Genomic DNA, 15,898 nt, shown 5'->3' with positions numbered 1-15,898 from the left:
GCTGACGTCTTCAACAATACGGATGATGTTTACCGTGGGGTCTGTGCGAAGTGCTTATAGGAGAAGTGAATTCAGAAGCTAGAAGCATGCCTGATCGTCGGTCGTAAAATGAGACTCAGACTCAGCTAGGAGCGGTTGAGAGTACAAGGACAGGAGTGGAGCATGTCCTAGTGAGCTGTGAAGATTAGTTAAATATAGATTAGAACAGAAGAGGACAGAGTGATTGAAGACGAACTGACAAGAAGACTTCATTGTGATGTGAAGTGATAGTTTTTGTGTTGAGATCCGTTGCCCGGATACGACTAGTGAAAACTGAGAATCCTAGTGCGTGTGTAACAGTGAACTGTAAATTGCGTAAATCAGCGATAGCGTTGTATTCAGTGCGATTAAGACAATTTGTAATTGAAGTGCTAATAAATCCAATCATGCAAACTAGAGTCCGTTATTTTCGTCACCCCCCCCCCAAATACACGTGACAATAGGTAGCAACATTTTAGACGAAAATGCTTCATCTCTCTTTCGGATTTATATCGCTTCTACTCTGAAAATGGAAGCAATATGTTCGTACGAAACGCTGGCACCGATCTACCAAATTATACAGTGTCACATCCCAGAAGACTTGCAACCTTCATTAGAACTTCGTACTCCACATTCCTAAAAAATCATCTTCTGCAATTAGACAAATAATTCACTAACTCAGCAACTTGCTCAAGCAGTTAGTCGTTGGCTTCCCTCCGCGGCGGCCCGGGTTCGATCCCGGGTCTGGTCAAATGGGATGTGTGGTGGACAAAGTGGTGCTGGGGCGAGTTTTCTCCGAGTACTTCGGTTTCCCCTGCCAATCTTCATTCCACCAATTTCTCCATCATCATAATTGCTTGTGGCAGGTAGAATAGGCAAATCAGTGACCGCCGTTCCGAGTGGACCCAGTTGGATTCCACCCCCCACTAAGCGAATTAAAGAAGTACTCAGCAACTTTGCTTGTTGGTTCGTCGGTCGGTTGATTAGTTAGTCACGTGCTATGTCACCATTTTCACATCACATGGGTCCGTCATTAAATGATAGTTTTCACATCTAAACCAACAAACAATCAGAGTCTTCTTAAACAGGTTTCCTAAAACACAGGTTTAAGTTTTAACCACTATAATTCAGACGCTGTTTAGTTTCTAATAATGGTGGTCGGACGATCGTGGAGTGAAGATTGGTTGATGGAAAGCGACTATTGCTTTGCGTGAACGTATCTAGGGTCGCCCTGGGGCCCAGGCAGAGGCGTCATAGTGAGCTACTTCCTTGGGGTTCACAACTGTCATTATAACCTCGACTGCCTCCTCCTCCTCTTTTAGTTTGAGATTGTTTGGACGTCTAAATGCTCGAAACACAAAGGTCACAACAAATGGGTCACACTGTTTAAAGATGTATGGGTGTGAAACTTGGTCTCTGACATTAAGAGAAGAATATAGACTGAGATGTTTGAGAACACGATATTGAGGTGAATATTTGGACCAAAGAGAGATGAAATGACAAGAGGTTGGAGAAAACTGCATAATGAGGAGCTTCATAACTTATACTCTTCTCCAAGTGTAATTAGAATGATCAAGTCAAGGAGGATGAGGTGGGCAGGACATGTAGCACAAATGGGGAGAAAAGGAATGCATATAGGATACTGGTTGGAAAACCAGAAGGAAAGAGACCACTAGGAAGACCAAGGCGTAAGTGTATGATAATATTAAAATGGATCTTAAATAGATAGAATGGGATGGTGTGGACTGGATTGGTTTGGCTCAGGATAGGGATCAGTGGAGGACTTTCATGAACACTGTAATGAACCTTCGGGTTCCCTACAATGTTGGGAATTTGTCGAGGAGCTGCACAACTGGCAGCTTCTCAAGAAGGGCTCAGCTCCATGGAGTTAGTTACTTCACTGTTTGAAAGAAAGATTTTGTATTGTGCTTATGGCATCATTAGTGACAGTATTTGNACTTACTGCGATCTAGATCTTTCTCCTTCAAATAAAAATATCCTCTTCTGTCCCCAAGGTCATCCAGCATCTTCTTACGTCTTCTTCCTCGTCTTCTGGTCACTTCTATCCGCCCCTCTATCTTTCCTTCAATAACTTCTTTTAGAAGGCAGTTACCGCGTATGATATGACCAATCCAATTAGCCTTCCGTTTTCTTATTTCGTGTAGGATATTCCTCTGCTCACTGACTCTAATTAACACTTCTTCATTTCTCACGTAATCGGTCCAACTGATCTCCATCCTTCTCAAACACCATGAAGCTTTCCAGGTGTTTCTGATCTATTACAACATTTACAGTTATATAAAATGGCATATATCCAAATTCACTAATTTTTGTGTTGATAGTCACAAGTATTTCAAGAACACTGGCTCCTTGGTTGTGACACTGCATACTCCAGTAGGAATTCACCGACGTTTCAGGAGAATATACTGCTTCTATCTTCCAGGATCGAAGAGTAGCCCAAGTAGGAGACTAGGAAGAAGCAAGCGGGTTGTAGTATGGAGAGGCCTGGTTATTTTCCCAACTTGATCAGTGAGTTTCTTTTTAGCATTTCCACACAGATTATAGGGCCCGTAGAGTCTCCTATTTAATGAGTTAAGAAACCTTTTTAGCCGTCCTGAGCATCAAATCTGCCACAGTGAGAAACTGATCATTGATTTTCGACTAGTGATAAGAATTAATGGATCTTAACTTCCAAGCCCCTATTCACCTTCATTACATGAAGCAAATTTTCTTTAGTGCCGTGTTTGTAGGAAGCATTGGGACACGTTTAAAGTGTCTGTGTAACTTCCTTTTGATTTCAGAAAAAGATTTTAAAAATGAAATGAATAGACCTCTTTGTAACTAAATAAATGAAACCATAAGAACAGATTTTGAAAAATGAGAATAGCCCCAGGTCTTCCACAGAAGGGAAATATAGACCACAGATTTTTTGATACATCTGATTATCTGAAATCACGAGAAGTTAATTTGTAATTTTTAGTTTCCAGGATTATAGAATATAAGAACAAAAGAAAAGAATTATCATAACATAAATTTGTTGTCAGTGGTATGAACCTCCAAATTTTTATTTCGTCAAGGCCCCCGCAACTGTAATTCTGGCCTTGTGCATGTGGTCCAAAACCTGGACCAAAAGGTGAAAGTAAGACACAAGATCGGGAGCTCGAGAGATGGGATTACTCATATCACTGGCAGGAGTTACACGAGGGGACCGGTATCTGATGAGACAATTAGGAAAGAGTATGGAGTTACTGATATACCAGATGATTTCGAAAAACAGAGATTGAATTTTAAAACTCGTGGGAAGAGAACAGATAACGCAAGACTAAGAAAGCCTACTCTTTTGGGTATCAAGAATGAAGTGAAATTAATAGATCTGTGAAAAGATTGTCCACTCATTTCTTAGTTTCTGAAGAGGTCCTGATGGATAGGTCCTTGGTTCGAATAAAAAGGTTGACGAAGATGGTGAAGATAAAGGTATGGTGGATAAATCCTTAGTTTGAAGAGAAAGGTAGACGAAGAAGGCAAAGAGGTTCTGGTAGATAGATCCTTGGTTCGAGGAAAAAAGTAGATGAAGGAGGTGAAGAAGAAGGTCTGGTGGATAGGTCTTTGGTTCGAGAAAAAAGGTAGACGAAACAGGTGAAGAAGAGGGTCTGGTGGATAGGTCTTTGTTCGAGAAAAAAAGGTAGACGAAGCAGGTGAACAAGATGGCGAAGGAGGTGAAGAAGAGGAAGAAGCACTCACATTGCAAGACAGACGGAACTTTGCTGACTGACGAAAGTTTCCGGTGCGTTTACGTTGTTAGTACAGTAAATGGCAAAGGGGGATATCACTAGGATGTCTGATAATTGAGTCTCTTGTAGGTGTGAAAGGTACACAGAGATTTTGAAAAGGGGAAGACTTGTGTGTATACGAAACGCTTAATGAAAGAATGGATTATAGTCCATTTGTTTTAAAAATTCATCGATCGAAGGCCAATAGCGTTACAAGTGACGGATACAACTACAGGTTACGCTATTTCTCAGTGATAGATATGGAATAAATTTGAAATGTGACAAATAGGCATTGTAACAGACTAATATGAAATTAATAGGTATATTAGATTAAGAAAGTGATTTATACCATCCAACTTAGAACCTTTAGTTTCTCTTATGCTATATACGAGAAACTAAAGATTAAAATATGTAAAATTATAATTTTATTTGTTGTTTTATATTATTAAAGATTCTAGTGGAAGAACACGGATTGATGGTGTCTGAGAACAAGAAGAATGTATCCCTGTACTTCATTAATAAAATACTATGCCCTGAAGATATACGGGTTAATGGAGGTATGGATCCACGTTCTTAATCTCTTCGCTGGATGGAGATGAGTGGTCTGCTTCACTCTCCAGCCGCTTTATCCCAGTTAAACAGCCCGCGGAACACATTGAATAGGAGGCAATTTAATGAAGACTTTCTAGTCCACAAAATTCCCTTCGGTTTGTTTAAATTGTATTAAGTCTACTTGCCGGTAATTTATGAATGCCATTTTAGCAAAAAATATTACTAAGTACATATGGGATAAAACGGCCAAAATTCATGCGTACTTCGTAATAAAAATGCACAGTCTAGAATTACAGAAAACTCTGTAAAACAATTTAGGTGATACGTTTAAAAGTCCATGTATGGCTTCCTGTAGAATAGCCTATATAACCTGTTATTATGGCTAAACATCAATGTGGCCAGTTATCGTTAATCTGTTATATAGAATTACGCAAAAATGTGAGTAATAGTTTATGATATAAGCCTGTAAGAAAAGTTAATTTATGAACTTACGTAAAGTAGATATTTTAATCTGATATGGCTAAAAGTCAAAATGGTCGGTTAACTTGACGCATACATGTCTTAGAATTTCTCCAAATATGATTAATAAAAGTTTACGATATATATGAGGGTGTTCATTTATCATTGCATGTAAATTAATCTCTGGTAACGGCCGTTGGGATCCGTTGCGCTAACCACGTGACACCCTCTATCCGCTAAAATTGCTACTAACTTCGTAAACAAGCGGCGGTCGCTCAGTCGGTATAGTTCATTTGCAGACTACAGGTCACGGAGTGTGTTCTTGTTTGGTTTCTGAATTAATATGGCTGAACATCTGAATTGCTCAGCAATTTTTAGCGAAAATCTCCAATATTGAGATCTGGCAATATCTCTCCGACTTCTTACGCATTGGTACTAGGTCACAAGACAAACGTACAAACGGACAAGCGTGAACTTCACATAAAGCTTTAATGTTTTTCGTAAAGAACGTCTACATCTCGGTATATTGACCACTCGATATTCGTGATTTTCATAGGATTCTCAGAATAACCATTGATTGTTTCCCTAAACAACACTAATCACTGTGTTCTGAGACGTAGGATCTTTTTTTTTTAAGGTTTATTTTGATAAATTTTAGGCTTTAAAGGAATAAGCACCTACAAAAGAGGCATATTTATATTACGACCCTCAGTGGGGAAACGTGAACGGGAAGTTTGTTTTCATAAGGGTGGCTGCATTGAAGGTGACAGCTTATAAGTCACACATTGTATTATTAATGCTAAATGCAGTATGATAGTTTGTCACTCCGTGAATTCAAGGGTAGATATGTGATGCGTGTTAACGCTTTCCGTGTTGATTTTTACTTAAATAAACATTCGTCTTCCAATCAGAAAATAATAAGTTCTGTTGCTGAAAGACCATACATAGTTACTCTGACAATGGACAGATGGCGGACAAGTATCTTTACTGATTTCAAACACAAAATATACTCACTCGGAAAGGGTCGTATCTTTTGAATGAAATGTATTTTATGTAGCTTTAAGGGGACTAATGATATAGATTACCGAAATCAAGGCACTAAAAACAGAAGATAATAAGCGTTATTCGTGCTAGATGAACCCTTGTTCCATGAACCCCCAAACGCTAGTCTCTGTATGTTGTCTCACGGTAAGGACACTGTGCAACGAACGAGAGAGAATGAATATAGTGGCATAAAATCAATGTTTTGTGGTTGGCTGTGGGTCAGGCAGTCTCAGCCTGGTTTGAAGAGGAAATCATCAACTCTGTTGCAGCCTAGCACGATCATGGAAAAGCAAATGTAGAGTGGTGTTTTCAAAGGAAATGCAGGTTGTTTCCTGGCGCGTCCGTTGTGGTTTTGAACGCTTCATTGCCTCTATTAGGTACCTTTACGTCACTTACCTAGAATTACAGTACCACAACTGAAACGAACAATAAGATATGTTCTGTGGGACTATTAGGAAGACAGTGTTGCTTTTAACAAATCCCACTGCCAAGCAGTCTAACATGTATAATGACTTCGAACGCTTGAGCATTGGGATCATGGGCTCGAATCCCAATAGGGACATGGACGTAGGTTCCAATTTTTGCATGTGTGTGTGTGTGCTTGTGTTTTCGTGTTTAGGCAGATGACTTGCGGTGGGCCCATCCACTCCCAGTAAATGCCTAAAGATTCGCACTTTCAGAAATTAATTCTGAATTAGAAGAGTACAGAGGACCTAATTTGTAAATATGAAAAATCTGAAGCTAAAGACGAAGAAGAAGAATAAATTGCTTTTAACACGGTGTAATTACGTCACATCTACAGTTCCTCTTTGTCCTCATAGCTCCAGACGTAAAACTGAATTTATGTATGCATTACAAACTTCAAAGAGACGGCCTTTAAATTTTAGGTTATTGGGCCGTAGCCCTGCTGTTCGAAGTCTGCGTTCATGTAAAATTGAGCACTGTACATAATTTCATCTTTCATTTTTAATATAAGCAACAGCGAACAAAATTTACATTCCAATCTTCCTGAAGATCCCCACAACATTTTGAATAGGTGGAGGAACTACTTCTCTCAGTTATTGAATGTACATAGGATCAGTGCTGTTAGGCAGACAGAACTCCATACAGCTGAGCCGTTAGTACCTGATTCCAGCCCGTTTGAGGTTGAAATTGTTATTGCAATGTTGAAAAGGTAGAAATCGCCAGGTAGTGATCAACTTCCGGCAGAATTTGTTCAAGCAGAAGGTGAAATATTACATTCTAAGGTCCACAATCTAATTTGTTCTATTTGGCATAAGGAAAAATTGCCTGATCATGGAAGGAGTCTGTTATTATAGCAGTTCACAAGAAGGGTGATAAAACTGACTCTAATAATTATCATGGGATATCACTGCTATCAACTTCATACAAAACTTTATCCAGTATTCTTCTCTCAAGGTTGAATCCATACATAAACGAAATTATTGGGGATCATCACTGTGGGTTTCGACGTAAGAGATCAACTACAGATCAGATCCTTTGCATTCGTCAGATATTGGAGAAAAAATGGCAGTGCAGTGAGACAGTACATCAGCTATTTGTAGACTTCAGGAAAACCTATGATTGAATAAGGAGGGAAGTATGGTACAATATTCTGATAGAGTTTTGGATGCTCATGAAAGTAGTTAGGCTGATTAAAATGTGTTTAAACTTAACGTATAGTAAAGTCCGTGTAGGCAAACATTTGTCTCATAAATTTCCTATCCAGAATGGTCTAAGACAAGGAGATGTTTGAGGTTAGTGGTCAGATTCACGCCTCGGCCTCTTAACCCCCGCGGAATGAGCCTCCGGTACCCATAGGATAGGAGGCTGGGTGGCCCCAGAGCCGGTCTGGACAACATTGAGTAGAAAAAATTCTTGACCCTACAGGGACTCGAATTCCGAACCTTCGGTCGTCCATCCCATTGCCGACTACGCTATCCCGGCTTTCTTAAAGGTAAAGCTCTATCCCTGTAACAAGCCGTGGAGGCGCATGTGGTTCTGAGACGTCGAGGATCCCACATCAGAGATAGCACCGAACGCACCGAATATAGGATTATGTGAGTACGCCACGGACAGCCGAGAGAAATAGTTCTGAAGGTTGGAGGTTGGCTGGGGGCTAGCAACCCTTCACCTTAAAGAACTGACTTGTTGCAGAATGTTAGGTACGGCCTTGCATTTGGCTGGATCTTGTGAGAGGCACTTAACTCCTTGATCAGAGAAGTCGCTATCATCAAGGACTCTGCTGAGATAATACGTGTACATAGGCCTACTAACTGTAAATATATTTATGCGTTTTAGGATTTTATTATATCAGTTTATTGCAACCTTCGTCCCCTTATTCTTCTGCCATTTCTGGTATTGAGTGATGACCCTTTCCGAAACTAAAGGAATTATTGTGCCTATCTTCTTACTGGACGTCCAGTGTCCAGTGTTCCAGTAGGGTGATAAAAATATGCTTGCCGCATTTAACTTTCAGAAGGCATCCATTCTAGATTGCTACGTCAGCTCCTTTCATATTCTTGTATCCCTCCCACTCTTCGTTCTCTTCCCAATTTTTCCCTAATATCAGTGCTTCTTGTTGCGCCCCCAGGCGAGATACCTACACAGGGGTCGTAGAAACCTGATTCCAGATGTTCCTTTCTCCTCATCTCGCCGTTCCTTAGTACCCGCCTTTCGCTACCGCACTGTAGCAATGAATTTGCAGTAATATTACGCATTCTTAACTTTACCTCCTTCCCGGATATTTTTTCCAACATATCTTCCGATAAAACAAACAAAAGCAAACTCTGTGGCTTGAGTCCACAAGCAAACTATACCGACCAAGCGGCCGCCTCTTGTCGGCGAAGTTAGTGCCAACTTCAGCGGACAGAGGGTGTCACGTTGTCAGCGCAACGGATCCCCACGGCCGTTAATCTCGGTTTTCTAGACCGGAACCGCTATTTCCTTGAAATAGCTCCTCAGTTATCCTCACGAGGGCGAATGGACCCCGTTCCAGACCCACTACTTCTCAAAAAATCTGGTAGAGCCGGGGATCGAACCCGGACCTCTGGATCTGTAGCCAGGAACTCTGACCACAGATCACAGAGGCGGTCTTATCTTTTGATACGTCTATCTAATTTGTTGTGTCTCAGTCGCGCTCTTCAAAATAGCGTATGCGAATTTCGAAATTAGAAAGCCGTGTTAAAATAGTACAAGCATTTTTGCATAGAATACAATTAATGTTTCGGATATGTAACCAATTTATTCGAAGGAACAAAGAACTTCGTGAGAAACTAATAGTAGCGTAGTTAATAAAGAACTTTCCTGAATTTCATGGAACCGGAAGATTCATTATTGCGTTCACAAGACTGCGCCATGAATCCAATCCGTCCTATTTATCCAGATACATTTTAATATTATTCTACGTATGCCCAAGTCTCTTCCCTTCTATAATGTTGTACCCTAGTTTTTTCATGAAAATTCTGTGTGAGATTTTCTTTCAAACTCACATGCATGCCAATTACCCTACCTATCTCATCTTCATTAATTTATTTTTTTTTCCTTGGTACTACAGCCCCAGTGGGCCTAGGCCTACCTCAATGAACTCCGTTCACTTCGGTTTTTCTAGATCTTACACATACGATAGGACTCCTTGGGCGAGTGATCAGCTCGTCGCAAGGCCTCTACCTGTACACAAACACAGAAAACGCACACAAACATCCATGCTCTGAGTGGGATTCGAACCCACCATCCCGGCTTTCGAGCGATCGAAGACAGTGCATGCCTTAGACCGCTCGGCTACCGTGACCGGCCATTAATTTAATTACCGTAGTAATATTTGACGAGGAATACTCGTTATGGATGTCCTCCATATAAATTTTTTGCTATGTATGCGTCATATATACTCATTGACGTAGAAAAAGATTTTGCCACATTGAGTGCAAGCTGTTCACGCTTTACCTGCGCAGGAACATCTGTCCATTATCAGCAACGGTGTACGTTGTTATCTTGCAATTCGATTTTCGATTTCATCTGTGGAATACTGTTATCTTCATCGCTTACCATAAATCGATACTGACGGCAAAGAAAAAGTGAACATCTGTTCTGTGGGCTCACTTTATAATAAAATTTTGTGATGTCACCGTATATGAAGTTCGGTGTCAAAAGTTCTGATACTTATTACAAACCTACATTTCTGTACCATGCTGAGTTGGTCACGATGCCTTTATCTAGGAACTGAAGAGAAAGTAATGTTCAATAATTGTCTGTGCTTAAATTAATGTTGCATTTCATACACACACTTCTCATCATCACAACCATTACTATAATTACCATCACAAAAATTTATCAAAAAAATTAAAACAATTTTAAGAGTAATAAGTTGAAATTGATAAGCAGTTTATTTAAGTTTATCGCTATATTGAGAAGAATTAATCGTTTTCAATCTGTAATAATGATTGTATCATTACACTGCAATTATGTTGGGCACATTGAAAGGTAAAAAAATTAAATTGTCCCTTTGCTTAAATAATTAAACACTACGCCATGAAGACGTATGGGGGAGTCGATGTATAGACCCATATTTTCTTGACTTCGGCACTAGTTTGAGGTAAGTGGTCATCTTCAAGCCCCTGCCGCTTTACCCCCGTGGAAAAAGCCACAGGTTCCCTTTGGGTAGGAGGCCCCAGAACCGGTCTGGACGACATGGAGGAATATTGGAAGTCTGATGTATATTTAATGATCGGGATTGAACCCAGGACAATAAGAGTATGTCACTGTAACATCATGGAGCGCCGGTCACGTTAGCCGAGCGCTCTAAGGCATGCACTGTCTTCGCTCGCTCGGAAGCCGGGATCGTAGGTTCGAACCCCACTCAGGGCATGGATGTTTAGTTTGTGTGTGTGTACATGTAGAGGCCTTGCGACGAGCGATCACTCGCCCAAGGAGTCCTACCGAATGTCTAAGATCTAGTAAAACCGAAGTGAAACGGAGAGTTTCATGGAGGTAGGCCTAGGCCCAAATGAGGGCTGTAGCACCAATGAAAAAAACAAAATATCATGGAGCAGAGTTGTTCTTGAGAAACTAATAAACGCTCTCAAAATGCTCAAAAAAACTTTCTTTTATGTCAGCGTAACCGCAACCAGTCATCTGAGGCAGGAGTAGAGCCAGCCCTTAAAACGTAGGACATGTTTATAGTAAATATGTTTAAGGCAAGGGCCACTGTCTAGTAAAATTGAGGTGTACTGTAGAATTACTTGAACTCGTCGCCAGGCTGTTGAGTTCAACCCCATTCCATTTCCGCCAACACTGGATTTGCCTTAAGCAACGTTCGACTCAGAGAAATGTTCTGTGGGTTCTGTGGTTGGCCACTCCATTCATTTCACCAGTCTGTCTCCCTTTTACAAAGTGCTTGCTTTATGTGACACTAAATATATTCAGTAACTGAAATAACATCAGTTGTTAGAAATATCTACGTTAGCATTTCGGTAATATCATAGCCCTCTTCGTCTTCTCCTGCAGCGCCTTAATGTTAATGCCATTCCGTTTTGAGGCATACGGACAGTTGAGGACGACCTCAACCTTACCAAGGTTTGGCAGGAGTATGAAGGATCCAGTGATAGGTTAAGGCAAACATAAGGTTAGAACGACAAAAATAGTCATACGGAAAGGTGGGTGAGCAATTACCTGACTCCCCGAGATGTTAGCAGTTTCCTCCAGGCACTCGGAAATAGCACGTGATGGGGCATGCGGCTGCCGTGATGACATGGCGCCTTACAGCTAAACCATGGCGCCACCACCTTTACCACCACATCATGACAACACTTTTTACTTCAGATTTGGAGAGCATTCCAAGAAGATCTTTCTCAGCAACAGCTCTCGGTAGCACTAAAAAAAACTAAACTAAAAACACCACTAAGAATCACCACTAATCACACGTTCACCATCCAGCAAGCAGCAGGTTGCATGGAGTAGGTCGTGAGGGTGTTGGACTGGTCGTCCTGACCCAGCCCAGGTCAAGCCAGGTCACCCCCCGCCGAGGCCTGCTGACAGCTCCGATGTAGGCCCAGACCCAGGACAGAAGTTGTCACACGCTGTATCTCCAACTATTATTTGTATATTTCCCCTTTTATAAAGACCTGTTTGGTACAAAACTGTGCACCGGAGAACTTGTATAATACAGTAAGCAATATTGACAGGATAAGAACGCAACCCGAAACACCTGGAACTTCGTTCGTTTTCGGGTCCATTCGGTTTCTTCCGATATTTTCCCCTCATACTCCCGTCGAGACTATCGATCGACCTCTAAAACATGGAGGAAGATAGATAGATTGTCGTGCGGGGAATCCTATTTTTCACTCTCTTACTGAGGTCACGGCAGCCTACCTGTGTTACGTCATAAGCGTCTAGAGGTTCGAACTCAGTCCTCGAATTTCAATTTTAGTTTTAATTTTAAATTCATGAGAACACGGCAGACATCAGAATACTGTAAGACCTGCATTCCTTGGTTTAGAAACTAACAACTGGCTTCGTAGAGTCTAGCAAACAATGTTTGTAACATCCACACGGTGCATTTCGAAGTGTGTTTCACACCCACTCTTGATTTCTAACAGCCTCTTCAGAAACGGATTGAAATTACACGAAAGTTTGAAAAGAGAAAAGTAGTAAAATGTAAAACGAAGATATTATTGTTATATTTTCTATTTTGTAAGAGCAGTTTTTGAAAAGAAAAATGGTACATGAATAAATCCTGACGTTTCTTAACATTATCATATCGTTGTGAAGCTTTCCGGTGTGATATTTGAGTAGAATTCTGTTATTAATTACACAATGAGTCAATCCATGTCTGAAGCTGTGCCAGCAGAATTTGAAACAGAAACAAAATGCTCAAGCAAATTCATTCTACACCGTTGACAAGAGTTTCTTTGGATTTATCTTAATACTGTCCTCCCATTTCCCTCCCTGTAACAGGCCGTGAAGGCCCATAGGGTTGTGAGACGTCGAGGCTCCCACATTATCTAGACAATCGGCTCACAGACGGCGGTAAGTTTGTCAACCTTACGCGCCGGTCGCCCTTTACCCCCCAGGAAGATTCTTGGTACCCATTTCTTTCAGAGGCTAAGTCAACCCTAGGGCCTTAGTGCAGCTAGAAATATTAGGTAAATCGAAGAAAATCCACTTTACCGGGAGTGGAACCCGCGATCTGGCTTGTAGTATAGAAGTTCTACTTCATAGGCTGTCATTTTATAACGTGTGCTCTTCAACAAATATTATTAAATCAATGAAGAGTGAGAAGATGAAATGTTCTCGTCATTAACAACGCATATAAAACATGAGAAGTGCTTACAAAATTTTAGTCGGGAAACTTACAAGGAAGAGACCGCTTTGGAGGTCTAGGCGTAGATGGAAATAGACTGGATTCACTTGTCTGAGGACTGATTGTAGTTGCGCACTTTGTGCACAAGGTTACGATGTTTTAGGTTCCATAAAAGGCAGAAACTTTGTAGTAGCTGAGCAACTGTCAGCTTCAAGGAAAGACTCTACTCCATGGATACTTTTTGCCAGAAGATCGAGTGGAGTCCTCTCAAAATTTGGTTTAATGGGTGTTTTGCTTTTATAAAGCCCATTACTTTCTATATTTACCGTTTTCTTTTATATATCAAAACTCTTCATTCTGCCCACGGAGTATACTTGATGTTTCGTATGGTTCTCACAATAAACGGCATTAACCTGTTGTTCTTGTACTGGAGATGCAATATATTTCCTCTTAGGTAAAAGTAAAAGTAAGTAAAGTAAAGCTATCCTTTTAACAGGCCGTGAAGGCCCATAGGGTTGTGAGATGTTGAGGTTCCCACATTTTCCAGACAATCGGCTCATAGATGGCGGTAAGTTTGTCAGCCCTACGCGCCGGCCGCCCTTTACCCACAAGAATATTCCTGGCACTCATTTCTGTTAGAGACTGAGTCGACCCCGGGGCTATAATGCGGCTGGAAGGATTAGGTAATTTAAAAAATCCACCTCATCGAGATTCGAATTCACTTCTTAAAGGGTTAATATTTCGAGAACACTGGTCAGCGTTTAGGGTTCGTTTCCCAGATTTTAGCCTTAACAGATCTAAATCTATATAAGAGTGTTCAGTTGGAGCGCGTAATTTTTCGTAGATAAAGGCAAAAGTATCCCTGTGCTTAAATAATTAAGCACCACGCCATGAAGACGTAAGGGGGTAGTGGAGGTGTAGTTCCACAATTTCTTAACCTCGGCACTAGATGGAGGTGAGTTGTCAGCTTAATATCCAGGCACCTTTATTCCTGGCTAAAAAGCCCCTGGTACCCAGTAGGTAGTAGAAGATAAAAATGACATATTCACAGGGAGAATGGAACTCCGGTTCATCGGTCATCCAGCCTATAGCTATACAAACTGAGCTTTTTCGTTTTCCTGTCCTTTATATAAGGGAATATCTATCAGTATTTTAAGTACAAAAATTTTGTGGATAATCTCCTTGGCCTATGTTTATTTTCCTGCAGCCCACATGAGGCCTGATCTCTCTGGTTGGCACACCGCAGCCTCTGTACTCTCATCTTCATTTCATGTTACGGGTAGTTTATCCTGATCCCAGGTACAAATACAAAGTCAATTATCAAATTTCGTATTACATGAAACGTGCATCAAGCAAATTGAGTTTCGGAGAGAACATCTGCAACCGCCATTAGTTTGATTAAATAAAGACAAGCTGGATATATGTTCGTGATTCAATGTGTACGTCTGGGTTCAGATATAACGTAATTACCGCATTAAACGCGACGTATTCTTCTCTAAAAATATTTAAAATATCTCTTAAAATGTACATTAATGTTTTTTTTAATTCTCATAGTGGGGGGTTGGGTCCAGTTGGGTCCACTGATTAGCCTATCATACCTGCCCCGGGTAATTATGATGATGGAGAATTTGGTGGAATGAAGATTGGCAAGGGAAACCGAAGTACTTGGAGAAAACCTGCCCCAGAGCCACTTTGTCCACCACAAATCCCACTTGACCAGAGCCGCCGCGGTGGGAAGCCAGCGACTAACCACTTGAGCTATGGCGCGGCCTATTTTGTATGTTCATTCTTCTCCACTTTTCTTTCTTTCCTCTGTCTGTTTAATTCCTTTACGTCGAGCTCTCCTTTCTCCAGTTAACACAGTGAATTAAACTTCAGATGTCACAGCTTCCATCACTTCCGGTCACGTGTTCAAATATGTGAAAATCACTACGGCGTGAGAACTACCAAACATAGGCCTACACACAAAGTCATAATGCGCATACATAAACGTAAAAAGTAAAGTTGTTCCGTGGTTTAACTAATTAAGCACTACGTCATGAAGGCGTATGGGGGAGTGGATGTTAGATCCACATTTTCTTGATCTCTGCGCTAGTTGAAGGTAAGTGGTCAGCTTCACGCTCCGGCTCCTTTACCGCCGGGGAAATAGCCCCTGGCACCCATTGGAGAGGAGGCTGGGTGGATCCGAGAGCCGGTCTGGACGAATTGGAGAAAATTCTTGACTCCACCGGGACTCATACTCCGAACCCTCAGGCGTCCAACCCGTAGTCAGTCGCTATACTGACTGCGCTCTCCCGGCTGTACATAAAATGTTCCTTATTAAATAGGTGCATAATGGAGATGTCACAAAATATATTACGCTCTACCGTAAAGCCATCTTTGAACCCGATCTGCTGCGTCCCTAGATATTTTAAACGACAATTCGTCAACCCGCATCCCTATTTGTCTTCTCCTTAAAACTCAAATTTCTCTTCAGTAAAATATAGCACTCACAAAGAGCCGGAATAGCTCAGTTGCTATGGCTACAGACTACGGGCTGGAAGGTCGGGGTTAGATTCCCAGCAAGAGTAACATCCTTCCCTTCTACATAGAGTCCAGAGCCACCCAGCCTCCCATCTAATGTGTACAGAGGCTCTTTCTCCCTGGTTAAAGCGGCAAGGGCCGTCTAGTGCCGAGGTCAAGGATTATGAAGGTACACCTTCACTTCTCCATAGGTCTATATGACGTGGTGCTTGATTAATTAAGCACAGGGACAACT

General features: G+C 41.3%; 2 protein-coding genes across 3 annotated transcripts in view; one reads left to right on the top strand and one right to left on the bottom strand.

Moving 5' to 3' along the window:
* LOC111867257 (voltage-dependent L-type calcium channel subunit beta-1) overlaps positions 1-12,019 on the bottom strand; it is a 368,762-nt gene extending 356,743 nt beyond the window's left edge. For both annotated transcript variants that reach the window (XM_023856958.2, XM_023856967.2), the window contains exon 1: positions 11,511-12,019. In XM_023856958.2, coding sequence (XP_023712726.1) covers positions 11,511-11,591 — 81 coding nt within the window. In that variant the 5' untranslated portion in view covers positions 11,592-12,019. The remainder of the gene's footprint in view (positions 1-11,510) is intronic.
* Positions 1-15,898, top strand: part of LOC111867280 (protein abrupt) — a 460,728-nt gene that overhangs the window by 365,056 nt on the left and 79,774 nt on the right. The window lies entirely within an intron of this gene.

The sequence above is a fragment of the Cryptotermes secundus genome, unplaced genomic scaffold (assembly GCF_002891405.2).
Source record: "Cryptotermes secundus unplaced genomic scaffold, Csec_1.0 scaffold373, whole genome shotgun sequence".
Taxonomy (NCBI): domain Eukaryota; kingdom Metazoa; phylum Arthropoda; class Insecta; order Blattodea; family Kalotermitidae; genus Cryptotermes; species Cryptotermes secundus.
Note: the sequence above shows the minus strand (reverse complement) of the source record. Positions and strands in the feature narration are given on the sequence as shown.